At 45.4% G+C, this 27307-nt stretch overlaps 1 protein-coding gene across 1 annotated transcript; it reads right to left on the bottom strand.

The window, feature by feature from the left end:
- Nucleotides 1-2677: 2677 nt before the first annotated feature.
- On the bottom strand, nucleotides 2678-18337 carry LOC311513128 (hippocampus abundant transcript 1 protein-like). The gene is made up of 12 exons (XM_084614769.1): nucleotides 17990-18337; nucleotides 14159-14254; nucleotides 12596-12658; nucleotides 10908-11035; nucleotides 10262-10376; nucleotides 9445-9663; nucleotides 8607-8720; nucleotides 7920-7991; nucleotides 7537-7649; nucleotides 7068-7165; nucleotides 6145-6308; nucleotides 2678-6060 (listed from the first exon to the last, which is right to left on the bottom strand). Exons 1-12 carry the CDS (start codon nucleotides 18071-18073, stop codon nucleotides 5851-5853), a joined length of 1476 nt encoding a protein of 491 aa, XP_084470895.1. The 5' UTR covers nucleotides 18074-18337; the 3' UTR covers nucleotides 2678-5850.
- Between the last annotated feature and the right edge of the window lie 8970 nt (nucleotides 18338-27307).

The following is a 27307-nucleotide window of genomic DNA, read 5'->3' as shown; positions in this document are numbered from 1 at the left end:
TATCAGCCCACCACTGAGCCACCCCTATGAAAACAGATTTTGGGTCAAGGGAAGGCAACATGCCATTTTCAACAAGAAGGGTAAAAGGGTGGAAGCCTTTTGGTTAAGGTCAGAATTTTCATAGGAAAATAAGGAGTCAGGTACCAAACTCCCATGAAGTCAAAGGGATTTAGGTACCCAAATACCTCATGATGTTTTGAAATCCCAGTCCAAACTCTCCCGACGGCCATTTGTGTGAAGGGGGGTTTCCCCAGTCCAATCAGATTCACGTGAAGCATCTGGTTCTCACTCTGTGGGTACTGCAAAGTAATTCCAGACTATTGGTCCAAACAAGTGCAAATAGCTGTGCATCCTGTAAAAGGTGACCTGTCTCTCCAGCCCATTAGACGACTTCAGTCATAAATCACAGATTCCATGTAAGAACATCTGTTTCTATTTCTCATGATTATATTGTCTGCAACTATTCTGGAAAAAAAAAAATTCTCTGAAGGGATCTAAATTAAGCCTGGCTGGAAATGAACAGAATATGGGAGATTGGAAAGCTGGTTATGTCATGTGTGTTGACCACCTGGTCCCAAAAACAAACTAGTGGTAAGTGGATCTAGTGTATGCAAAAGCAGGAATGATGGATGCTTGTATATAGATCATAGTTGACTGTCAATGAGTCCTGGTAAGTATGTGAGAATCCTTATTGAATGCAGACAAATCCAAGACAATCCACAAGTCACGCTAGTTAGGGAAGGGCATTTGACCATCACAGTATTAGTGCACTGATGCCTGGGTCACGCAACACACAGGATCTGGGCTACTGTTGCTGTATCACACCCAGAGGGGTTTCTTGTAATGTGAATCCTAGTGATTAATAGTACTTCTGCACTGAGTAAGGTAGCACCTTTCATCCAAGGATAGTACAAGCACTTTCCAATTTTTATTGGAGCCTCCTTACAGTCCTGGCGACGTAGGAAATGGGTAGAAGAAAGAGCACATTCACTCAAGAGGACGGCAGCTCAGGGCAGATTTACATGCAAAAAGGTACGAATACAGTTTTAGTTATTGTGATTCAAGTCTGTCTGGACACTTATTTCAGGATCAAAGCTAACCAGCCACTTATCTAAAATAAGTATCTACACAAACTCGCTGGGAAATAATCTGTTTTAGGAAGCTCAGAGTTCAATGGGTGCAAGTTTGTGTGTCAACCAGGCTTCGGTAAGAGCTGGGAGAAAAACGATCTGGAGACCAGACATCAGGAGACTAATCTGTAGGGCATACCTCACCCACGGCTCGAGACACGTTTAGGATCCTTGCAAAGATTCACTTCAAGCATCACAGGCACAGACTTGCAAAGGCCATCTCGTTGCACATGGTTTAGGAGAAGAGTGAGATTGCAAAGAGGATTTTACTGCAACAGGAAAGTAGCAGTTTAATAAATAACCCATCAGTGGGAAAGATCAGCCAGTTCTAAACACAATTGAAATAAACTAAATACATTTCATCATAAGCTAAGAACACAAATCAACGTCACAAAGAGCAAACTCCATTAATTTAAAAAGAGGGCATTGCTGCCATTCTTCATTAAAACTTGCAGCCTTTCCACATGCCTGCACCATTCAAAGACCACCAAGAACATTTGCAGCCACCCAGGTGCAGAGAAAGACAGAACGAAACAGGAATTTGTCACTGAATTGTTTCTAATTTGCAAAACTAAAGCAGAGTGAGAAAATGTGGGTTTTAATGCATTTTTAATCCAAGATCAGATTTTAAACTTGAACTCCTGCATCAGCACTGGAGCTGCAGAGGAAAGGCCATCTTCACCTCAGCCAGCAGGGGGCACTGAAGTGAAAGGCTTTTAGCCACAATTGAGTTTCATCACTTGTTACTCATCTGTTTTATGACACTGAGCAGACAAACTTGGGGAAATAATATTGATGTTGGACAGCCAGTGTCTGGCATCATGCTGCAGGGGTTTTTAAAAAAAGGTACTTTAAAAAAATATGCAGCTTTTCATATAAAGTAACAAAAATTGACCACAGTAGTTGAATGTTCTATACAGATGTTTCCAGTTTCTACGGGGAGTGCTACAGAATTATCGGCCCTTCAGAATAACGACATTCTTCATTCAGGTCCTGTAATTCTAGCTCCTTTACGGCCTGGCCAAAATACTTCTCAGTCAAAAGGCAGAATGGTGGATCATACCCCTTCACGTACAGGGGGAATGAGTCTGTGGGTGGGGTTGGAAGACCCTCCCCAGTTTCCTGAGAAGGTAGGTGTAATTTCAAGGATTTGCAAACAAGTTCCTCTGTCTGCTTCACTACTGATAATTAGTGGAATCTCCCATGGAATGCAAATATCCCTGCCATTAAGTTGCATTCAAGCTTTCAGAGTGAATAATTCAGCAGTATTGCCACTTAGTACAATTTTCTAGTGTAGACAAGACCCAATTTAACTGTACCAAAGTAGTTTTTCCTGTACAAAAAGGGAAATAATTAAACTGTACAGCACTTTTATACTAGTATAGCTGCATCCACCCTAGGGCTTTTACTGGTATAACTGCATATGTGAAAAAAGTCACACCCTTCATGACCATAATTATACCGGTACGACTTTCAAGTGTAGATCAAGCATTAGAAACTAGTTTCTTCAAGGATTTGCCTGTAAACAGACAGCCTTAGCCAAGAAATATAGTTTAGTTATTTTACTTAGAGTAACATGTCATTTGGGCCCAAGATTTAGGATTATGTGGTGTTACATAATCTATTACAAAAACTGTTGTATTGAGTTTGTCAGAACAGATTTTGGAGGAATTTAAGTGCTTTGCAGCAGTGCGGGAAATGTAAAACATCACAACATTGTGCTACTAAGGACAAAGAAGTGAAACTAACCAGACTAGTTTCCCTATCCAAGCAGAGTGAAGGACCAACAGAAAGCCACAGGCAGCATCAACGGTGAAAAGGAAATTAGATTCAGAACATGTCAGTTTTAATAAGCTAAGGTATTAAATAAAGGGAAGGATTTTTTTAAAAAATATATATAATTTATAATATATTATATATTAAGTTTACAGTCTATTTTGTGGTGTTTCAGTTCTATTTTACCTTGCAGTTCTGATTGCCTCAGTGTGACCAGGGTAATTGTATTTATTACTTTCATGGCTGGGGGGAGGGAGAAAAGCACATCAGCCAATTTTAATACAAAACCTAAGAGTAAGAATTGGCAGTTTTACTTTGTTGTACTCACAAAATGGCTTTTAAAAAAACCACAAAACAGAAAAACCACACACAAAAACAACCCTGTAGTAGCTATACTATTCTACAGAGCAAGGATTTTTGGACGGGGAAAAGGAATTTAAACGTGATTTCCTTTAGGATCTGGTTTTGCTGTGCATGTACAATACCAGATGTTCCTGATAACGATCAAGGACAAGCCTTGAGAAAACTGGAGCTACTGTGTTCAGTGAAGCTTTCTGCTAACTTATTCCCTAACCCTGCAATCGGATCCATGCAGGCAAACTCTTGCTCTCACATACTGTTCCCCTGAAGTTCCCTGGCCTTTGCAGAAGCATAAGATGATGGATCCAATTACAGGATTGGGGCCTTGGGTGATAAAGATTGTTTCTAAATTGTTAAATCGTGAATTATATTTGTTTTAATTAATATTACCGTTTCTTATAACTAGCTGACTCAGGGGACTGGGTGAATGGATATTAGGTCACTAGTTCAAACTCTGTCTAGGGGAACAGTGAGCTGTTACTACCCATCAGCTATTCAATAGCCTACATGAAATTCATTTTGTAGATCTCAGTCTACTTCCTACTGGACGGCTGTCCACAGCACAAAAACTGCTGACAACATTGACATTAACTGGTCCCACATTGGTAGCCTCACAAGAGGCTATAAATTGAATGAGCCCTGGAGCCTGAACTCCGGACATCCCCCAAAGCAGTCCCTCCAGGACAGGTTGAGGTAAACTAGCAGGGCGGAATGGGGAAGCTTGCAGTGCTGGTCCCCGTACCGTACCTGTTGTGTGGTTAGAGGACTTCAGTCGCTAGGGCTGTCCATCTGGCATCCCACCAGCTCTAAAATTCATTTAGAAGTCAATGGCATTCCTGAGCCTTGCTGCAAATGGGTATTTGTGACACCAACATTCTAGGAGCTGATCTATGCAGCTGTGCTTAGTCAGGTTAGCTGTGATTTCCTGTTCCCAATGAATTGAGAGGTTAAGATACCTACCACAAATCTGTGCCAGCAGGAAACTGACCCAAAGCACAACCACAGGACAGAAGACTTTCCCAACAACTAGAGAGTGCTACTGAATCACATCTGCTCTAGTCCAAGCCTTGACTATTTCCAGTGGATGAATCCACAGCTCCCTTAACTAGTTCTACTGCTTGTGTGTCAATTGGCTTACAGCTTCTCCTAATATTTTACTTATATTTTCCCTGTAACTGATCAAGCCTATAACTTCGGATTCTGATTCCGCACACTGATAAGAAATAATTAATTTCTCTCCTCTCTGAATGCCCCTTTACGTATTTGTAAATAGCTAAGCATCCCTGACACACCAAACACGCACATGTCTCCTAACTTTTCCCACATCAGGTTTTGAGCCTGTGCTTTACTCTGCTGCTCTAATTCTAAGCAGAGCTCAACTCTACAGCTGAGGTCACGAAGACATTTTTCAGCAAGATGGCTGTCCCCTGCAGGAGGTTCAGAAATGCCAAGTGGAATTCAAATCTATATATTCAGTTATAATGTAACTTTTGTGCTGCAGCCTTTCAGACTGATGGACTGAGCAGAATGACTGCAGCCCCATATGAGCTGTAACTCCCAGAGAGCCATCATCAGGTGTTTCCTATATCAGATAGCAGCAGTTTGGGGGAAGGAATATGCTTTATAAAAGTGCGTAACATGGATTAAGCCATTTCTCCGAACTCTCTCAGAGAAGCGTGTTTCCTAATGTTCCAGTTCCATGAAAGATTTTTTGAACCGCTCAATCCACTTCCAGAAGACGGAAGCACAGACAAAACGCTACATTTAAGTAACTGTGTAGTTGTTCCAAAACAAGAAATCTGTAACTCACGACTGCCTTTTCACCCCCAGTCACTCACTCCCAAGTGAGCTAAGGGCAGTGATAGCTGAACCATTACTTCCTGCCTTTGTCACCTCTTTCTATTTCAGTAATGTTCTGAATTTCTTTTTGGTCTGAATTTATCACATGGGCTGGAATTGGCAAATTCATCAGATCCTCAAGAAGTAAAGATCTACTCAGCTGGAGACTGACTGGTCTATTCTACACATACATCGCTCTGTATTTAGTGTATCAGACCATCTTGTACTCTCAGCATGAGCTGAGGATAGAGGCTTGGATTGTGATTTCTATGCTCGCCCAGTCCTCAGCCTGAAGTAGGCTAGCCCATCAAGCAGAATGGGCCAGAAGCTAGTACTGATTATATTGGGGGAAGGGACATGTAATTGAAGCCTTAGTTTTCTCTCACTGTCAGATCATTTAGTTTATATTAAAGAGCAGGGATAGAATTCTGGCTCCTCACTCTCATCGGCAAGGTGAGTATATGGCAGGCAACACTGTGAAAGTTCACCATTCACATACAAAAGCAGGTTTTCCTTAAGAACTATCCCTTCACATGGTGCAGTCGAACTTCTTCCTTCACCACCAGATGGTACAATCTCATTTTTTGCACCAGCTGGATGTATTTGGCTTTGAAGGACAGTTTTTCCCTCCCTCATTAGCTGTTAGTGGTACAGTCCATTACCTCCCCTGACTCTCACCCCAACTCCAGTTGGTACAGTCCATCCTTGGCTTGGAGTTGAAAAGCAAGAGATTCAAGTTTTCCCCTCATACACTACTGTCCTCCAGCAGGGGCTCCTTGCCATCTGATCCTCCAGACTGTGGGCTGTGGGTGTGGGTCTGGGCTCCATTGCTGTGTTTCTTATGGCTGCCCGATCTCAATGCAAGATTGTGTTCCGGAATGAACAAGGCCACTAGGAGCGACAGCAGGACCGAGCATGCTCCAAAGAGGAAAGGGGGTCCTGGGATAATGCTACTCTGTAAAGCAAAATACAGGAATGATTAATGCAGTGAAGTGGGAAGACAGACAGACAAAGCTAGTGATGAAACTGGATAGGATACCTCATCAGTAGGGTTGACCATGACCTTTGAGGCCTTTCCCATGGTTTCCACTTCAGCCATTTCATTCAATTCCACATGGAACAGGTAGAAGACAAAGCCATAGAGAGCTGGCCCCAGCCCATTACAGAGTCCCCGAATTCCAGTGATCATCCCCTGAACCACACCTGAGAGAAAAAGTAAAGACCGAGAAGTCATAAGCCTCCAGCTTTCTAAAGGAGAGGCAAGACATCTGTGCTGCACAAGAACAGGATTAAGTCCACATCCAGAACACACATAAACCAATGACTGTCTTGATAGATCTCAGCTCCTACATAGCTATACCTCCCTAAAAACACATTAACAGCGAGCTTGCCATTTCACAGAGCATGGGCACAGGCAAGTCATGCCACAACTTACTGATGAACACGGGAAGTTGAATTAGAGGCAATCTAACCTCAGGATTCAGGGAACAAACTCAAGGTAGGTGGATGGTCAAGTAGGAACTTCCTCCCTATCTCAAATGAGTAGTTGTTCAATGTTGCACAAAAGCATTATGGAGTGTTTTATGAGACCCTTCCTCAAGGATCAGGTATTGTTAAAAAGGCTGATACCAATCTTGATAGGCTGATGGTGTAAATTAGTTCCTAGAAACTAGTATACCTAATAAACTAGATTCTCAATCCTATATTCTTTTGTGCATACAGGTACCCATTAAGAGTACTCAGGCTGTACACAGAGAATTAACATGGAGGGTGGTTGGCATACAGCTTTGAAGCCATACAGAGATGCTGCACAGTGTGTCCAGATGTTCAGTGGATTTCAAAAGGTTAAAGAAATACCTATCCTCCCTACAGTATCAGTAGTGCTCTCTCCCTATCCATGTAAAAGTAGTAGAAAACTTGTCAGGATAACTGCTGGATGAATTTTAATCAAGTGAGACGTACCTTGCTGGTCCGGATCTGCGTTCCTGGACACCATGGCACTGATGGCTGGGAAAGTGATACTGGACATGGCAGCCACAGCTCCTGCTGCCCACATCATCCTACAAGAGAAAGAGAAATCAGCCCATTAAATGCAGTTTTCAACCATTTTTCATTTGCGGATCTCTAAAAAATTTCAAATGGAGGTGCAATGCCTTTTGGAAATCTTAGACAAGTCTGCAGACCCCCCCAGGGACCTGTGGACTACAGGCTGAAAACTACAGCATAAAGCAGAAAGGAGGAGAGTTCTCCATACAAAAAAAAAAAAAAAAAGGAGTACTGCAAACTAAGGCTGGAAGAGCAGACAAATATCTCCCTCTGGTGGCCAAATGGAGAACACTGCACAACTGCACTGGGCACAAGCAACTGGCTAAAGAGGGGAGGGATGAGAAATGTGTCAATTGTTTATTTAATAATGCAGACCCACTCTTACCAAGGCTGCGATCCAAAGCCGTACCAGGCAAGCTGTAGAATCTGGAAGCCTAAGCCCAAGAGGATGGTATTTTTATTTCCTATTGAACGCATGAGAATCCCCAACACTACTGTCTGAGAAGAGAAATGAGATGATGTTATCAAACTACAGTGGGGAGAAAGGAAGCAACTACACTGGACAAGAAAGTGATGAAGAAAGAGGAGGCAACTCTCCTCACTGTCAGGTTTGTCAGGCCCTGGGCTGTCCTGCAGCTAGTAACATGCATTGATAAGGCTTCACAAAAGAATTCTGACAGTTGCCAATCCAATCCTCATTGTCACAAATTTTGGTGTATTCTCATAACTGAGGGGTTTGAGAGTAGTACCCAGAGAATGGGTTCTCACCTGAGCCAATATGGAGAGAATTCCAACTACACCAATAAAGGCTGCCACAGTCTCTGAGGAAAATCCAATGACCTACAAAGACATCAGAAGGGATATGATTTCAGGCAAAGGGCTTCGTGTTCTACCCGAGAAAAGCCACGCCATGAGAGCCATCTTTAGTGCTTACTGATACTACGTGTCAGTAGCATGAGCATTACACAACTTCACCCTCTACCGCCTCACGGGAAAGAGGACATTAAAGGCTCCCCAGTGACAAGATGGAAGATGTTTCCATGGGCTAAAGAGGTAACCAAGTGAGTGGATACGCTGTCCCAAGTGCCTGAAGACGACAAGGTGGGGTAAGCACTGAGTCCAACGCAGGTAGCTAGTGATTAGCCTGGGGACTGCATTTGCAAGGCACAGAAGGGCTGCACAGTTAACCAGCATTCATGGGGATCCTCCATTTTCAATGAGGTTACTGGTACTGTTTCACCCTCATTAAGAAATAGCTTCTGGTCAGCAGTGGCAAACCAGGGCTGCTGTTGTGCCGCCAAGCTGCTAATTCCCCCAACTCAGGATCACTGGGCAGAAGCTGCCGCCCCATACTGCATAGTCAGGAAGGAAATAAAACAAATGCATGAGACTACAACACGCACTACAAACCTTTGATTTCCAAACCAGTATCCTAGTCTAACCCCAATGACTGACCTGTCGTAGGTACAGAAAGAAGCTGGAGTACTGGCCGGCTTCAGGAAGGTAGGAGAGAAAGACAGTAATGCAGATAAGCAGCACAGTAGAATCTTGGCCCACTTTGCGGAGAGACTGGAGAAACAAACAGGACCATTAGGCTCCCTCTGATACAAACCCAACACAAAGGGTTACTTAGTACACTGAGCACCCTGGAAGAGCTTGTTCTGCCACAGCATTTCTGCACATCAGTGGGACATATCTGCATGACAGATCAGTCTGGAACCAAATTGTTTCTGCCTTGAAGAGCTTCCCGGCTGTGGGAAACTTCACCCTGCTAATGCTGAGCATCACAGAGAATCCAGCTAGATTTTTGTAACTCTGGCTCTCCTTGGAACATTAATATGGGCAGTGACTCCTACGTGAGACCAAGGTGAGGAGCAAATGAGCAAGAATCTTTTTCAGGGACCCAACCAGCACTCCCCCAGGCTAATAGAAGCAACAACATGCTAGGTCTTTCGCATGGCTATACAGAGTGAAACTGCAAAGCAATAGGCGTTGCACTCACACCATCAGTTATTCCCACCAAAGGATTTTCTTCAGGGACACTGGAAGCTGTTTTTAGACACTATGTAGTCATATACACTCACAACCCATTACCCATCACTGAATAAAGAACCAGCCAGACATCATCCTCCTTGCACCTGATTCAATCATGTCTAAATTCATATCCTCTGCCTCTTGCAAAATGAGTCCCTTTTTATCTTCAACCTCCTGTTCGAAGAACTAACATGGAACTTGGGGAAACAGATCTAGAAGTTAAACTGCAGTGAACAATTGCCAGTAGCAAACTACTTACAGCAAATGGATCTGCCTGTTCCCAAGAGATGGGAGCTCCCCAGGACACAGGGCGCATCTCCTCCGGCAGAGATTCTGGTACAGCCAGCAGAATGAAGCCAATATCCAGCAGAGCAACCCCTGAAGCCAGCACCACCACCAGTGTATCACCATAGGCTTGGGACAGGTATGCGCCAATTGCTGGACTTGTGACCAGGCTGGCTGCAAAAGTGGCTGACACCTGCAGTGTAACACAAATGTTAGTAGTAGTATCTTCTGGTCAGAGCCTACCCTCTTTCCCAGAGTCATCCAAGACCAGCTCCCCCACCTATGGGGTAGCCAAACCATAGGGACAGGTTTTCCAGAACTGTAGAATACAGAAATGTAGCATTTCCCCCCCGATAAGAGTTCAGGCTAGGTCATGACCGATAACCAGAGGTATCTCAGCCAATACTTAAGGTGTTTTCAGTAACCCTATTATAACACTATGCGAGAATAGTTCAGCAGAAGCCACAGGTGCACAGCCACGGTTCTATTTGTGTTTGCATGGAAGCCATCCCGGTGTAGGGTCACAGTCTGGAGAAAGGACAGTAAGTGACAACACAGCTGGATTCCAGATTTCACAGCACCAAGCTCTGGGGTTGGTTTCTAAACACGTTGCTCCACTTGGAGTCAGGAATGGACCAGCAATGGACACAGTGGACTGTGAGGAATGCAGAAGTCCTGTGTGCAATACCCACGGGGAGGCCACTCTTAAAATGGTCCCGCACCGCGCCTCTCTGAATTCTGGAGCGCTGGAGTATTTCTTTGGGGAATCAATTAATGATGTGAATCCTTACCAAGCCATAAGCTGTACTCCGTTCATGTTCCTGTGTGATATCAGCAACATAGGCAAAAATCACAGAGAAGGTGACAGCAAAGACTCCAGACATGGAAATGACAGCAAAATACCACCTGAAAGAGATGTTCCCAGGGGCAGAGTTAGAGGAAACCACATGACAAACACAGGAGCCTAATGCTGCTGAACTACAGTCTCTTCTCCACACCCCTGCTTCAATTCATTTGATTTCACTTCAAACTGAAGTGCTCAGAAATGCCGTTGGGCTTCCATTCTGGTTAACCACTTCATGGCTTAAAAATCCAGTCCAGACCCATCTCTGATAGTATCCCACACACGAAGGAAACATTAATGCAACTCAGTTCCAATGCAGTTTTTAGTAGTGGGAAGCAAACACTAGGAGAAGGCATCTTTCTCTGACTGGAGTTGGAATCCAATGGCGTGTGAAGGAAGCTCTGGATCAAGGAAAGGCTGCCTCTTCAGGCTCCTTCTCTTCATCATACAAGCACCTCCAGATCCTCCTAACTCCACCATCTCAAGTGACTACACCTCCAAATTCCTCTTTTGACACGCTCACTCATCTTCTGGACTGATCCCCCCCATATCACTGCGCCTTCACATCATCTCCATTCCAAGCATAGACTCACCATGGGCTGATCTTCATGAGAGGTATTGGTGCACACGTGAAGAACACAGTGAGGAGAAGGAAGGACTTCCTGCCCCAGACATCAGAGAGAGCACCAATCAGTGGGGCACTTAGAAAGGACAGCAGGCCCTAGGAGAAGGGAGAGGGGTTCACACCAGGTACAGATCCCACAGCCACTTTCTCTGGCTGGCAATAGGGGAGTAAGAGCTGTAATGTCACCAATACAAACAACAGGAGCTGGCAATCCACTCTTTGGGATTTCTAGGAGGAGGCAAGGTTACCAAAACATGACAAATCATTAGATAGCTGAAATCTCTATACTGGAAAAACTGCTAAATGCTCAGAAATTATTTTCCTAAGTACTCAGTCTGCAGCTGTGGTCTTCCCATGCCTATTTATGCAGCAGGGAGTTGACACTGCCTGGAGATGCTGGCAAAGCTCCAAAATGTCAATATTTTGTTGCAGTTCAGGGAAAGCTCTGGCTCTAGATTGAGACCTGTTGGATGTGAAGGGAGGCCAAGTCCATTCGGCCTCTGTAAAAGTTCCCCATATTTACAAATCTTTCAGACCCATGACAAAATGGGGGGAATAAGCTCTTTAAGATATACATGAGATTGTTTGAGCTGCCCCATGCCTGAGAAAAATCATCCTTCAAGGATAGTCATGCTCCTTTCACTGGGGTGCTCCTGCTAATACTGATGCCCATCCCAAAAACTAATTCTACCATGTTACCAAGCAAATTAGAAAATGATTGTTTTAGTGCTTGCCAGCTTCTGTAACTCTCCCACAGGTGTTGGACTACTCTAAAACCATTTCACCAGTTGCTACGTGGCTCTGTAATCACTAATCTACTGTGGGATGGCTGAGTTTCTAGATCATGGTTACATTGTTTTTAATTCCGTTACTCAAGAGCTATGACAATACCAGTTTTTTGTTTTCTTATCTAGAATCTGGTCACTAGGCTGTTCTCATGCTGTTTTGGAGTGTTCTTAGCAGCAAGCACAGCATGGGACACATGGGCTGGCAACCTCCAGGCCCTAGGGTTGCTCAACCCCCTGCTCTGCCCCAGGCCCCGTCCCCGTCCCCTTCTCCCAAGCTTCACCTGCCACTTTCCACCTTTGCCTCTTCCCGCCCAGTTCCACCCCTTCCCCGCAGCCTGCCCTATCCCCGCTCCTCACTCCCAGTGTCTCCTGCATGCTGCGGAACAGCTGATTGCAGCAGGCTGGAGGTGCTTGGAGGGAGGGAGAGGAGTTGATCAGCGGGGCCACTGGCAGGCAAAAGGCACTGCAGGGGTGGTAAGCTGGCTGCCGAAAGGTGCTAAGCATCCACTAATTTTTTCCATGGGTGCTCCAGGACTGGAGTCAGACCCTACGGCACGGGGTTCAGGCTTCCTGGACTATCCAGCAGATTGTCAGTGCTATTTTGGAAGAAAATACCTAAATGGGTTAGCACACAGAGAATCAACTGGGCATGAAAACAGAACTGCCCTTCTGCTGAGCTTGCCAATAAGGTGGCGACTTACGCACTATAGATTGGACTAATCACACCAAACAGCACTCTGATTATAAGGACTTTCCATTGCTACTGACCCTGTTCTCAGATTGGAACAAAGCCCAGACTGTAAAGTAGTCTGGCCCATCGTGCTTCAACAACATTGGTTCTTTAATATGGAAGGAAAGAATTCCTTACCTTAACCCCATGGATCAGGCCATTCATCAGGAATGTGTGCTGAGGAAAAGTCCGGTGTAACACCTGTGGAGACCAAGTCAACAATTTTACAGATCCCCTACTAAGTTCTGCTGTTAAAGGCCAGGAGGATCACATCAAACAAGAGACTAAAGCCTGCAGTCCATGTTTGCCCACAGCATTGACATTCCTATTCTCATGCCACAATCATCGTACACACATGCTCTGCTAACAAAATGTATGGAGCCCTTTTGTTTCCTCATCAGTGCCATAGGCAGCCACTTCTCCCAGGTATGTCACAGGGAGACGCGTGACTGTGTTGGATTTGGGTAGGGGTGAACTCGTTTCCAAGTTTCTCTAACACTATGAGGCCATTTCAGACAAACGTTTCCCCATCTCTGCCCCATCTGCCTAATCCCTATTTCTGCTTCATTTAACTCCGTGTTTCCTGATTACACCCTTCTTGTTTTTGTACCCCCTACCTACCTGACTTACATTTTATACTAGTGAATGTACTTTTAAGGGCCTTTGTGAACAAGACCTTCTTTGTACAGAAATTATCTAGATCCCAGAAATCAGCTCACAGATCTTTATGGTATATTAAACTCTAATATGACTTGTCATACCAGCTGCCAAAAATAAGTTCTGAAAGCTGAGAATCCCTCATGAAGCTGCCAACTTGAAAGTTTCTAGTCACTTAACTCTAATTCAAGACAAATATCAGAGTTGGGAATTCTGGTTCTTTTGATAAAGCTAACCCTTTGTTCTTGGTTTTATTGTAGCATTTCCTTTGTTACCTATACTGGTCATCACAGGGTCACCTAGCGCAGATGTGAAGAGCAATTATGTAAGCTTGAAAGCTTGTCTCTTTTACCAACAGAAGTTGGTCCAATAAAACATTTTATTACCTCACCCATCTTATCTTTTTAATATCCTGGGACCAACATTGCTACAACAACACTGCAAACAGTGCAGTCTGACATGACAGTCTGTCACCCCCAGCTGAGATCTTGGCAAGGTTGTGTGGGCTCAGTAATTGGACAGAACTTGACAGTGCAGGGAGTGGTGCTGGTAATTCAGAAAGAGACAACCCTATCTCTGCATCAGTGCTAAATCAATGTCCTAGCACCTGTGTGAAAGTTGCAGTCATTGGATGAGTTATAACACATCACACCCTTGCTCAATCATTAAAGATCTCCCATGGCACTTTTCATCAGTATCCGAGCTTTAAATGAGAAATTCTGGCCAAATTCCAGCTTGGGTTCTTAAGTTCTGCCTCACTAAATCCCCCATTCAATTTCAAATAATGTACTCTTCCTTCTCTGTCCTAAATTACTAACCAGTGTTCTTATGTGCTTTTAAACAATTGCCATGCTCCACTCAAAAGATGGCTGCAGCAATTCCCATGTGTAAAGTACTTTTCAGAATGAGTTCTACAGATCTAAGGTACAGTATCCTAGATTTTGCCTCTCATGCTTCAAACCCAAACTGTACCCAGATCTTCACTGAAATCCTCAACCTCAGCATTGCCACCATGCTACCATCCAGCAAGAGTCAGTTACTCACCGTTAACATAGGGGTGGTGAGTAACCCCCAGGCAAAAAATTCCAGGAAAATAACCACCACTGCATGGTACACACTGGGCTCTCCAATCCCCTGTCGCTGAAAGAAAAAACATGTTAATGCCCTGAAATCTGAAAAGTGGCTTGGTGCACAATTCATAGCCATACAGGGGGAGAGTTTCAAAGGCATAAAGGACAGGTAGGTGCTCAACTCCCACTGACTTCCAATGGGAATGGGGCAGCTAATTGCCCTTTGTGCCTTTGAAAGTCTTCCCCTTAGCTCCTGGGGGGACAACCGAAGGGAGGCACTTGAATTTCCCTCAAATGCTGATAGAGTGTTAGCTACAGAAAACACATTTCCCCAAGTGCTAAATCTCAGCTACTGGCCCAGGTTTTCCATTGCTGTGTAGGTGTACCTGCAAGGTCACAGGCTTACGGAGAACAGGAGTCACAAGGCAGTGTAGAAAGCAAACAGGGTTGAACTCAGCTGTGTCAGGGAATTGCACAGATCGAACACTCAGAAGCATAGCGTGCCTTTCACAAGAGGGGATTTTAGTGCAACTGGCCTACATGACTAACACGCCAGATAGCACCAAGACAAGTGCTGATACGTTATAAAGTACATCTGTTGTTCAGCCAAGCTGTTTAAAATTTTCAAAGCCAACTAAGGAATTAAGACAACTCCCATGAATTTGAATGGAAACTGAATGTCAGAATCTCCTGTCAGCTGTGGAAAACCTCAGCCCTTGTGTGTGTTTTTTCTAGAGTGGATGAATGAGCTTCCCATTTAGTTTATTTGTGGCACAGTGTAAAAGGTATGCTGGAATTTATAGCCTGCAGTTACCTCAAATATTAGCAGAATGATTCTGGGGGAGCTACAGATTAGAGTAACTGTTAACAGAGCAAGAGAAGACAAGATTCTGAGACCCTGGTCGTATTAACAGTTTCTATTAAAAATGCTTCCTTTAAACAGGTTGTAAATCTGATTCACAGACAAATAAACACCTTCAAAACAGGGAAAACCCAAGGGAAATATGGTCATTAAACAAAGTTATTTTTATTCTACACAAACAACTGGACAAACCCTTTCTCTGTTGCTACAAAATGTGAAGGTGGCATTATGCCAGCAACGCTGGAGAAAACTGCAAGTTGCATGGGTATTTAATTCCTTCATCCCATTACACGGTCTTGGTAGAAGGAGAGATACTTCCCCTCACAGAAAGAAGTTCTCTCTTCTTCCCCCATCACATCCTTCCATTACACCCTTTCAATCAAAACTCTGCAGTTAGATCCTTTTGTCACTCGGACAAAACAAAGATACCTCAACAGAGCAGCAAAGGTTATGAACTCTGGGAAACAGGTAAGCCCCTTCAGACAGTATAGAACTATTTACGCAGCCTGGATCATAGTAGAACTGGCAACAAGAACTTGCGGAGGGCCCAGTTTATAATACAGTATGGACTGTGCAAGCAATTACCATGTTGGAGAAAATGAGCATTAACCACAATTAGCTATTGGTTACTGCAAGCCCCCTTTTCCTGTCTAGCATTAATAGAGATTTTATTTTAGAACCACACTAATGGAACAAATTGGGGCCAAATCTGTTGCCAGTGGGCACTGAACTTGGGACATTCAGCACCAAAAGCACAAACCCCAACATCTGGGCTAAAGCCATAAGTTCTTTAGTTGTAAGCAGCAGGCTGTAAAAGTCAGTGGAGCCAGTCAATAGAAGGAAACATGATCAAATGTAGTAAATCAGTGTACTACATTAGGCCAGACAATGGCCTAAATATAACCTTTTAAACCAATTTAATGTGGTTCATTAACATGGTTTGCAGTTATGCTACATGTGGATGAAATGTCAGGCAGAAGACTATTTGGAAAATGATTTCACCCACCATGCCTGCTAACGGTTAGTCACAGTATTTGACCTGTGTCAGGAATCTGAACAATTCCATAACAACTTGTTAGCATTGAAGTACAGTTACAGAAACAGAAAGCCTTCATTCCTGTTTTACAGCTTTTTGCATCTTCCACCTATTTATAGGATTCATTTTTCAATGCTTAAACCAGCATCCCAAACTCTGAATAAAGAACTAAAGGTTACACTGTAGAGGGACATTGGTCACTAAGCACCAGGTGAAATTTACTTCAAGGGCTGACCTCACATGCATGTTTTACTGTTCTGAATGACCCACTTTGCTTGTGTTTGTAGCCACTCCTGGAAATAGCACAATAATTAACATTTCACTGGCTTTTAACGTTGCTTAGTGCCACCCCACCCACCGTCATCTTGTCCCTCATTGTTTACTGCAAGCTGTTCAGTTCCCACTGTTTGTAGTTTGCCTAGAGAACACTCCACTAATCAAACAGATGTTCAGACATTTCATATTTGTTCTGTTAATGGCAGGGATTTAGCAAAACCCCATCTATTTGTAACCCTTTGAGTCCCATGGCTCCAAGCTTGTTTCAGTGTTTACAGTAATCTCTTACTTCACACGAAAGAATAAAGGTAAAGTTCAGGTTTGAATTGTTTCCAACCTAAATAAGTATTTTCCATTTTGACTAATCCAAACCAGTTTAGCAAGTTTGATGAAATAGGAAGATGGTCAATCAGCTTCAAAATATATTGAGAGATCACTAAAAGAAAAGGAGGACTTGTGGCACCTTAGAGACTAACCAATTTATTTGAGCATAAGCCTGCTGGTGATGGCTCATCTTAAGTGATGACTCTCCTTTCAATGTGTATGATAAACACCCATTTTTTCATGGTCTGTGTGTGTATATAAATCTCCTCACTGTATTTTCCACTTTATGCATCCGATGAAGTGAGCTGTAGCTCACGAAAGCTTATGCTCAAATAAATTGGTTAGTCTCCAAGGTGCCACAAGTACTCCTTTTCTTTTTGCGAATACAGACTAACAGGGCTGTTACTCTGAAACCTGAGAGATCACTGTACCCAAATAGATTGTCCCCCAGGGCAGTGCTATAACTGCCATATGAAAAGTTTAATGGGTGCTATATTAGCCTCAGAAGCAGGCATTTACTTTACAGATATGACTGCTGGGGTCCCATGAGAACCAGCATGGTGGGAGGAGACCACAACTTAATATCTTGGCTTCCATGAGGGCCAGCATGATGGGAAAGCGCTTACCATTCAGTATCTTATACTCTGGTGTATCTAGTACACTAGTAGTCTAAAATATAAAGCACAGTGCTAAAATGTATCTACAGCAGAGTGTAATAATCTGCATCATAGGCATATACTGGTAGCATCTGGTGATGTTGCAGTGCTGGTCTCTCCCTACTCCAAAAACACTTCTCAACGGAAGGCCCAAAATACGTCAGACCACCTGCAAATCCAAACCTAAGGGTCAGCCTACACAGTGAGGCATGCAAGCCCCAAATACACACACACACAACCCACGTGATAGCTTGGTCCAGCGGGTTTCATTCCACTGGACCCACCACACTGGTGAGATCCAAGCTCCAGATCTTCATCGGATGGCTCTAAAGGAGATCACAGCTGCGTTTTCCCCACCTTGAAGGTGGCCCCAGCCTGGTGCAAACAGCACAAGTGCTCTTGGCTCCCACCTGCCAGGCGGGATTCCCACACCAGGCCGGTGCTGCCCACCCACCACCTAGGGATCCATCAACGGCACCCAGGGCGGGGGAAGATACTGCACCAGCCAGCAAAGCGAAGGCCTAACGCATGGGCGATGGGCCGGGAAAATCGGCTGGAGCAAAGTCCCCCCCCCCCCGGCGCCCCTCACGCCAGAGCCCTCCAGCTTCCTGCCCCATTCCCTCCACCCGGGCCCCGCCCGGGCGGACTCACGCTGGCTCCGTCCCGGATGATGATTTTCTTGGCCAGCAGGACGCTGCGGTTGAGCCGCTTCTTTTTCTTCTTCTCGCCGGTCATGGTGAGGCCGGGGCCCTGCCGCCGCTGCTGCCCGGGTTCCGCTGCGGCCCCATCCTCCCCCCGGGGGCCGGGCCACACTGAGCCCGGGGGGGAGGGGGGGAAGGACTCAGGGCCACCGGGACCGCCTCACGCCGGAGGCGTCGCCACCATCCCCGGCAGCGGCGGCCCGCTCCGTCCGGCTGCCTCCTCCCCGGCGCGGCCCGCTCCTCAGGGCAACCCGCCCGTCCGCCCGGCAGCGCCTCCTCAGGCCGCTTCCGCCCGCTGCGCGCGCAGCCGAAACAGCCTCCGCCCACCCCTTCCCTCACCCCATCTCCGCGACCGCCTTCCGGATCCGGCTCTTCCACCGTGCGCCACGCCCACTCTAGACTCAAAGCCTCGCCCACGTTCTCGCGTCACCACCACAAATAAAGCATGCTATTGACTGCCGTGGCCGTCAATCATTTCTGACTCCCTATCGCGGAGCTCCGCGCCTCCTTTCGCTCTGCTCTGGTCGAGGAAAAGAGCCTGCGGCGGGCTCCCCAGCACAGCCTCGTTTTCTCTACCCTTCCTCGGGATTGGCTCATCCGCACCGGGGCATCAAGGAGTCTGGCCCTCCGATTGGACTAGACTGTAGATTGACGGGGGAAAGGTGGAACTATTGGATAACGGTCACAAACGGTCGCTCAGATTGTACAGCTTTATCGGGCTGTTCCACTAACCTACGGGTGTGTGTGTGTAGGATTGTACCACTGACACCGCTGTCAATAATGGCAAGACCGTACCACCAACGGGGGGTGTTACAGGCTGTACCATTGATCAATTGTGCCACTGACCTAAATGAGGGAATGGTGCTGTGCCAGTGACCTGGATGGTGGGGGGACGTGATGGTGCCACTGAACCGATTGGGGAGGGTGAGGTAAATGGAGGCGTGCATACGAGGACCTGATCCTGGGCTGCACAAGTGGACTGGACTGAGGGAGAGGTGCATGCTGGGAGCCCTAATCCCCATGGGCCACGCTTTAGGAGCAAGATGGAGCAGTGCATGCTGGGAGCTCTGCATGGAGATCATGATGGAGCAGTGCATGCTGGGAGCCCTAATCCCCGTGGGCCATGCATGAGGAGCAAGATGGAGCAGTGCATGCTGGGAGTTGTGCATGGAGATCATGATGGAGCAGTGCATGCTGGGGAGGCCATCCTCCTCGTAGGCTGCCCCTCCAGCCCACGTGGGTCGAGATGAAGCATTGCATCCCAGGCACAGTCATCTCCGCTGTAGTTGGCTCCACTGGCCCCAGTTTAGTTATAGCATCTGGGTTCTGGTGGGTACCACAATGAATCCCCCATCGGAGCAGGAGTTAGGGAGCTGCTGAGCTGTGTCTTTTCTCCTCTAGAGCTCCCTCAGAGTAGCTGAGATGGCTTCTTCCAGACGGCGACCTCCTCCTTCTGCCACCAAAGCTCCACCTGATCCCTCCTGGCTTTGGCTAGTTCAGATCTCCTCTCTTCCCTTTGCACGACAGTGTCACTGTATAAAGCCCCCTTCCATGTGATTTTTTTCTATCAAGAAATGGCTTGAATGCCTCTGCAAGGCGATATGTGTGGGCTGTACAAAATCCCTTGCCTGCTTTGAGGCCAGTTCTGTACATCCCAAAGTCTCCCAGTTGTTGCCCACCAAGCCCCCTCTCTCTCAACTTGCTCCCCCAAATCCTTCCTCAGTTCTTACTGGTTCTCCAGGCCTTCCCCTCCCTGAAGCTGTTGGCCTCAGCCTGGGAGTATAGGGACCTGTTTGAGCTGACAGCAGGGTGTTTCACTTGTGATTTTCAGCACTAAAAAGCATAAGCGAGCTGTAGCTCACGAAAGCTTATGCGCAAATAAATTAGTTAGTCTCTAAGGTGCCACAAGTACTCCTTTTCTTTTTGCGAATACAGACTAACACGGCTGTTACTCTGAAAGGAGTAACTGTAATAGCTGACAGCTGTAATGGGCTCTTAACTTCTACACCAGCTGGTAGAGTGGGACAAAGACCCCCACTGTCCTAGAGTGGGTTACATAAGCTCCTTGGGACAGGGAAATGTGCAGCACTCTGCCTTTTGTAAAGCACAAACACTGTGCTAGAAATGATCACAAGTAATAATCAACAGCAGGTCCTCTCTGCCCTTCAGCCCAAACAAACAAATCATCAACAGGCCTCGTGATACTAAGAGAATGGGCAATGAGCCAGCGGGACAAAAGGGAGATATGCATGTCACAAAAGAAGGGAATGTAGTGCAGAAAAGCTGGCGATAGTGGAGGATTAAGATCTTCAAGTAGGGAGAGCAGTTAAATCTGCATGCAAAGTCCTGGTTTACTTAGAATGAAGCACCACAAGGAAACCTTCTCAACCTCCGTGTAACTTCAGTGGGACTCATGAGAAAGTGGTCATCAGAGTCAGAGATTCCAAGGCCAGAAGGAACCATTGTAATCATTTAGTCTGACCTCCTGTATAAATAACACAGGCATAGAACTTTCCCAAAATAACTCTTAGAGCATATACTAAAAAAACAAACAAACAAAAATCTATTCTTTGCTAAAAATTGCCAGTGATGGAGAACCCACCATGACCTTGGTAAATTATTCCAATGGTTAATTTCCCTCACTGTTAAAAATTTACACCTTATCTCTAGCAAGAATTTGTCTAGCCTCAACTTCTAGCCATTGGATCTTTGTCTGGTACACCAAGGAGCCCATTATCAAATAGTTGTTCCCTGTGTAGGTGGCTTGTGACTGCGATCAGTTAAAGGCATCACAATCTAGCCCTTTACCATTAATGATTATTATACTCACATTGCTAAGGCCCCCATCACCGCGGTACCTGGCAGCATTTAAAATGGGGTGGCTAACATTCCAAGCAAAAGAAGAAAATAATCGTTAATGATTTAATATTATTATTAACAATGTTTGAATTGTTAGTTGGAAAGAAACTGTCCTCAGATTCGTTCATCCTTTCACCTTTTAGGGTGATAAACATCAGAGAGACCACCACGTTCACAGGAGTGTAAGGCGACGCAGGCACAGGGTGCAGACATCAGTTGTTAGCACATTATCCTTGCTGTTTGAATGTGGACACTGGGTCACCACTTACCTGAAAAGCCAGGGCCTTCAGCTCTGTATAGTCCAGAGCGTAGTTGTACTTTCTGTGAAAATCACCAACTTCCAACTGAAACTGATGGTGATTTGCTCCAATAATGAATGAGTATCCAATCTGGCTATGGTGGAAGCAGCTGTGCCAAGGTGAGATAGATACAGTACTAGAAACCAAATCTTAAGGGCCAGATGCTCAGTTGATGTAAATCTGATTTGGCCCTAGGTCACTCTCTCAGGCTTAGGCTTGGAAGGATTAGATTCTTATCAGTTAGTGTTGGTAAATGTCAATTTCACCATACACATGCAAACGACAAAAAATATTTCCATTGATGATAATAAAAATGTACAGAGTGGCAGGGTAAGAAAACTACAGCTTGAGAACTTATTAGAGTTTGATTTAAGGACATTTGCTTTGTATATTTTGACCTGTGATGTTGACAATTTGGGTTTTAATGGTTCTGAGGCTTTAACTTTGATTCTCAGCATCTGCGGTCATTGAATAATTGTCTGACCCCTCCTCCATTAGTTTCCTGCAACTATGAACATTTAAATTGATAAAAATAAGATGTTTAAAAATAAACATCGATATTGTTCATCAATATTATAAGAAATAAAAAGGGAATCCTGCCAAGGCTACTCATACTGTAAACAGTGAAGGCTGAAAAGGAAACCCAACAAGCAGGGCAGCTTTTCAGCTTTGGCACTTTGTTCTCTGGTGCACTGAAATAAGCATTGAAGCACTGGGTCTGAAAGGTTCTGTCTTCCTGTGAAAGGTCTTACCCATTGAGAAGGGTTTGCAGAGGTTAAAGATCAATTTTATACTCAAAATGCAGGGTTTTGTAAACAGAGCATCAGGATCTAGGATCCTAGATAAAGAGGCAGAGAAATTCTACTGACTCATCTTGGCAGGCAGAACAGGTGGGGTCCTATTAGTTCCAACCCAGGAATATAAAGGGGCTGGCACGCCTCTGAGGCAGTGAAGGCTAGTGGATAGGGCATTAAAGTGGACTGCGGAGACCTGGGTTCAATTACTGGCTAGGCTTCTAAACTGCTGGGTAATATGTGGCAAGTCACTTCACCTCTCAGGTCTGTTTCCCCTCCTGCCCTTTATCTTTCTTCTTATTTACAGTGTCAGCTCTTCAGGGTATGGATTGTCTCTTACTATGTGTATGTAGAGTGCTTAGCACAACGGGGACGTGATCTCAGTTGTGGGCCATAGTTGCTACCAATACAAATAATTAATTAATTAATAATCAAAGACAAAGGGAACTAGTGGCATGAATAGAAAGTTCCAGTAGGAAACAGCCAATCTTAGGCTGAACTTTGTGCATCCTGGGATTCCTTGACAAGTGTCTTGCAATGATTCTTGTCTCAAATGTGTTCGGTTTTGCAAGGAACAAGATGGTGTTTCTTACTGTCAGCACTGCAAACTCAACCTGAGATCTGTGGGTCCAGCTGGGGTTTTTCCTCCTCTTGCATCATCACCTGTAATAAAGGTTCTGCAGGCCAAATCAGTGACCCTATGCAACCCCGCAGTCATCAGTACCTTTGCTCAGATAGAACGGCCTAAGTAAACACTTCTGTTGAAGATGTACAACCCCTTTCACTCTCTCTTTGCCGTGTTGATTCTGCAGGGCAGGAAGGAACAAAAATCAGTATTTGGTTCAATTCAATGAGGATTTATGGCATGACGAGCTCTTCAAGTGTTGCCAAAGTGTAAATGCGACAGGTCTCTGTTAGAGGTAAGTAAGCTCCACCCAGAGATTGAGCTATACAGTGGGTGGGGTTTCACCTTTGTCCAAAGCTTATGCTCAAATAAATTGGTTATTCTCTAAGGTGCCACAAGTACTCCTTTTCTTTTTGCGAATACAGACCAACACGGCTGTTACTCTGAAATTTGTCTATTTGTCATTCTTGGTCTAGCGTGATGCTACTTCTGCATTCAGTAAAAAGGCATTTTTGGCACCGGCCAGCAGAGAGGACTGGGGGAAAACACACGCAACGGGCAGGTCTGTTGCATAAGAATGCACCCTGGTCAGTTTTCATGGTAGCACTGTGCTTTGAGCAGGAAATCTGCCTTTCGGAGTCCTGCTGCGGGTCTCTCAAATACCAGTATGTATTACCAAGTACAAATACCACTATGTACATACCAAGTTGTATGCTTGGTGTCTGCATGCAAATTGGTGGGAACTGACACCTAGAGACCTAACTGGGATCTGGGCCCCATTCTGGGAGGCGCTGCACAGACACAGAGTGAGACAGGGCCTGCCCAGGAGAGATTACCATCTAAATAGACAAGACCGACAAAGGCTAGGAAGAGAAAGTAGCTGATGACTTAAAAATGGAAGCTACTTGGCATTCTGAGGAGAAAACCTTGTGTTTAAGGGACTCTCATTTATTCCTTAGCTCCTTCTCACACTCACCCCCAGCAGCTTGCTGTTTTTCAGATGTGAAAGCTGGTGACAGAGCCTGCCTTCTACCTCTAGGGGGAGCCCTTTGGTCTGGATTTGTAGAGAAAACAGAAGCGCTCAGCCAGCCCCAACACCGCAGGCCACATGTTCAGCAGGGCTCAGCTCCCATCTCGGTACGCTAACTAGTGGGCCACATTGTTCCCAAGCCGGCTGGAGGCTGAGCTGTTTCAAAAACCCAGCTCTTATTTAGGTGCCTAACCGGGAGCTGAGCTCTTTTGCGGTTCTGGCTGTGGGCACTGAGCACTTGAAAATCTGGCCTGGAGCATTTGTGCTTTTGGTAGCGAGGTAGCACGGTCTACTGGGTAGGGCATTGCCCTCAGAATCAGGAACCCTTGGTTCTTTCCCCAGCTCTGCAAACAAGTCACTCCACCTCTCTGCAACTGTTTTCCCTTTGTCTGTTAAAATTAACCAATTTATTTGAGCATGAGCTTTCGTGAGCTACAGCTCACTTCATTGGATGCATGCCGTGGAAACTGCAGCAGACTTTATTTATACACAGAGAATATGAAAAAATACCTCCTCCCACCCCACTGTCCTGCTGGTAATAGCTTATCTAAAGTGATCATCAGGTGGGCCATTTCCAGCACAAATCCAGGTTTTCTCACCCTCCACCCCCCCACACAAATTCACTCTCCTGCTGGTGATAGCCCATCCAAAGTGACAACTCTTTACACAATGTGCATGATAATCAAGTTGGGCCATTTCCTGCACAAATCCAGGTTCTCTCACCCCCCTCCCAAAAACCACACACACAAACTCACTATCCTGCTGGTAATAGCTCATCCAAAGTGACCATTCTCCCTACAATGTGCATAATTAAGGTGGGCCATTTCCAGCACAAATCCAGGTTCTCTCACATCCCCCCACCCCCATACACACACAAACTCACTCTCCTGCTGGTAATAGCTCATCCAAACTGACCACTCTCCAAGTTTAAATCCAAGTTAAACCAGAACATCTGGGGGGGGGGGGGTAGGAAAAAACAAGAGGAAATAGGCTACCTTGCATAATGACTTAGCCACTCCCAGTCTCTATTTAAGCCTAAATTAATAGTATCCAATTTGCAAATGAATTCCAATTCAGCAGTTTCTCGCTGGAGTCTGGATTTGAAGTTTTTTTGTTTTAAGATAGCGACCTTCATGTCTGTGATTGCGTGACCAGAGAGATTGAAGTGTTCTCCGACTGGTTTATGAATGTTATAATTCTTGACATCTGATTTGTGTCCATTTATTCTTTTACGTAGAGACTGTCCAGTTTGACCAATGTACATGGCAGAGGGGCAAATAAATTGGTTAGTCTCTAAGGTGCCACAAGTACTCCTTTTCTTTTTGCGAATACAGACTAACACGGCTGTTACTCTGAAATCTGTTAAAATTGCCGACTATTCCAAGCAGGAACGCTCTCTCGTTCTGTGTCTATGCAGCACCTGGCACAATGGGGCCCCGATCTCAGTGAGGGTCTTTTGGTGCTACTGTCATAGACATCATCATCATTTTGACCATCTGGCCCTTGGTTGTTTTAACTGCGTACACGCGACTTGGTTTCTTGCGCTGAAACAGGGTCTGCTCAGCTCTTTCTGTTACGTGGGTCTGTCTTCCACCTTGACTTTAGTGGGGTTACATAGAAGTAATGAGGGGGCAGAAGGTGGCCCTCTGTGTCCGAGTTCTAGACCCATTTCTCCATATAAGGTAGCCCCCCACTCCAATACAGAAAACATTAACAGCCCTTTCCATTTATCATGCGGAAGGATGCCACCCGTTAGCATAAGCTACCAGGGGAGCTGTTCCTGTGCTAGCAGTTCAGACCCACAGATGCAGTTTTAGATAGGGGAAATAAAGAATAACTTGTATGTCGAAACCACAGGGGATGCGTAAGGAGGCAGGATGAAATGACCCAATGCTGGAATTTGGCCTGGACACCAGCATTAAGCCTCCAAATCCTTACCTAAAAGGTGCCATCAAATGAAAGGAGGGCGGGTGCCCCGTGCTGTTGTAACAATTAAGTCTATAATTTTTGCCTGCTTAGGAATTAACCATGAAAAGTAGGTCAAGTTATTTTCAATAATGAATGTTATAAACGGTGCAAGGAAACCAGAGAGAGACTAAATTAGTCCAAACAAAACTGCCTACTGCTATGGTTCAAGGACTGCATTGACGTTGGACTTAAGAAAACGTGGAAATGAAGTCAAATAGGAAGTTAAATATGGCCTTATAGAAATGGTTTAATTGCTGTGCAAAATAACGAGGAGATGAACTAGGCCACCCACTCCCCCCCCCCTTTTGGGGGGCCTTAAAAGGAGACTTTTAAAATCATCTCACCTCAGTTCACCTCGCGCCAGCTCAGATCATCTTCCCTGACCCCGTGACAGAAGGAGGGGACCCGTCCGAAGGAGTTTCTTCCCAAGAGGAAGGCCACCAGGCTTGGCTCTTGTTTAGGGGCCTTTGTTTTTCATCTGTGAATCCTGAAAGTCATTATAACATCATGCCACCCACTCCTCAGCCCATCAGGGAGGACACCCAACTATCAGCACCACAGGGGTACCAGTCAGAGGCAGGTTAGCTCCTGCTCCATTTCCCTTCCCTTTGTGTGTTACTTTCTGCCCAGCAATTTGTCCTCCTATTCCCTCTCTCATTCTCTCAGCTTTTCATCAGATCCTAAAATCAGCTGTACATAGGCCTCAGAACAGTGAGATGATCCTGCCCTGCCTTGTCTGAGGAGAAAGGACCTGACTAGATGACATCCCTGTCCAGAATGTGAGCCAGGGTCCAAGCAACAGGTTTCGTAGCCAGCCTGAAGCATCCATTCGTAACTGACCAGCCTCCCATGGCTCCAAGATCATCAACAAAAGCCGAATTCCCCCCCCCCCCACCCACTTTTCTAGCTTCTCTCTCCTCCACTTTGTGTCCCTCCGTCCCTTGGAACAGGAGAATCGAACCTCCTTCAAACATCAGGACTGAGAGCAAAATTAAACCCTTCCCTTTTCCTGAGAGGAAAACTGTTGGTGAAAATAAGAGACTGATATTTTGCACCCAAAAGGAGAAAGACTTTAATCGGTTTTAATTAAGTTTGTTTTGCATAATTGTGCAGTTTCCACGTAAATCCTTGCTTTGATTTCTTGTGTTTGGTCAATAAACTTCCAACTGCAGGATGAAGGCTTTTGGGTGTTTGCCAAAAACCTGAGTAAACCAAGGTCTCTGGAGAACCCATCCTCCCCCAGCACCTTTGCACGACTGTTTCAACACTGGGCAGCGAAAGAGGTTATAACACCTTGCTGCGATTGTTTGGGCAAGTCACTTCACCTCTCTGGGTCTGGGTCCTCATGATCACCCAGAACCCAGCCATGAAGATAGCACTAGCAGCAGGAGGATCAGAGGGCTAACGGAGGCTCTTCATTCGCTCTTAGCGGCACACAGCGGAGAAGCTGTGATTTTGTTCTAGCACAGGGCAGTGGAGACAGCCAGGTCCTTACAAAGCATGTTCTAGAGGAGGTGCAACAGATCTTGCCCTATTCGTAGGTCATTTTGCACTATTGGAGCAATGAAAATTAGCCGTTAAGCTGTAGGCCTTGGAGCAGGGTGGGGGGATCCTTCCCTGGTATAAAACTGTAGGGGACAGTACAAAATGACCCAAATTAGAACAGCTCTTAGGTTTGGCTGCTGGCCACCCC

The sequence above is a fragment of the Lepidochelys olivacea genome, assembly GCF_965140295.1.
Source record: "Lepidochelys olivacea isolate rLepOli2 genome assembly, chromosome: 25".
NCBI lineage: Eukaryota > Metazoa > Chordata > Testudines > Cheloniidae > Lepidochelys > Lepidochelys olivacea.
Note: the sequence above shows the minus strand (reverse complement) of the source record. Positions and strands in the feature narration are given on the sequence as shown.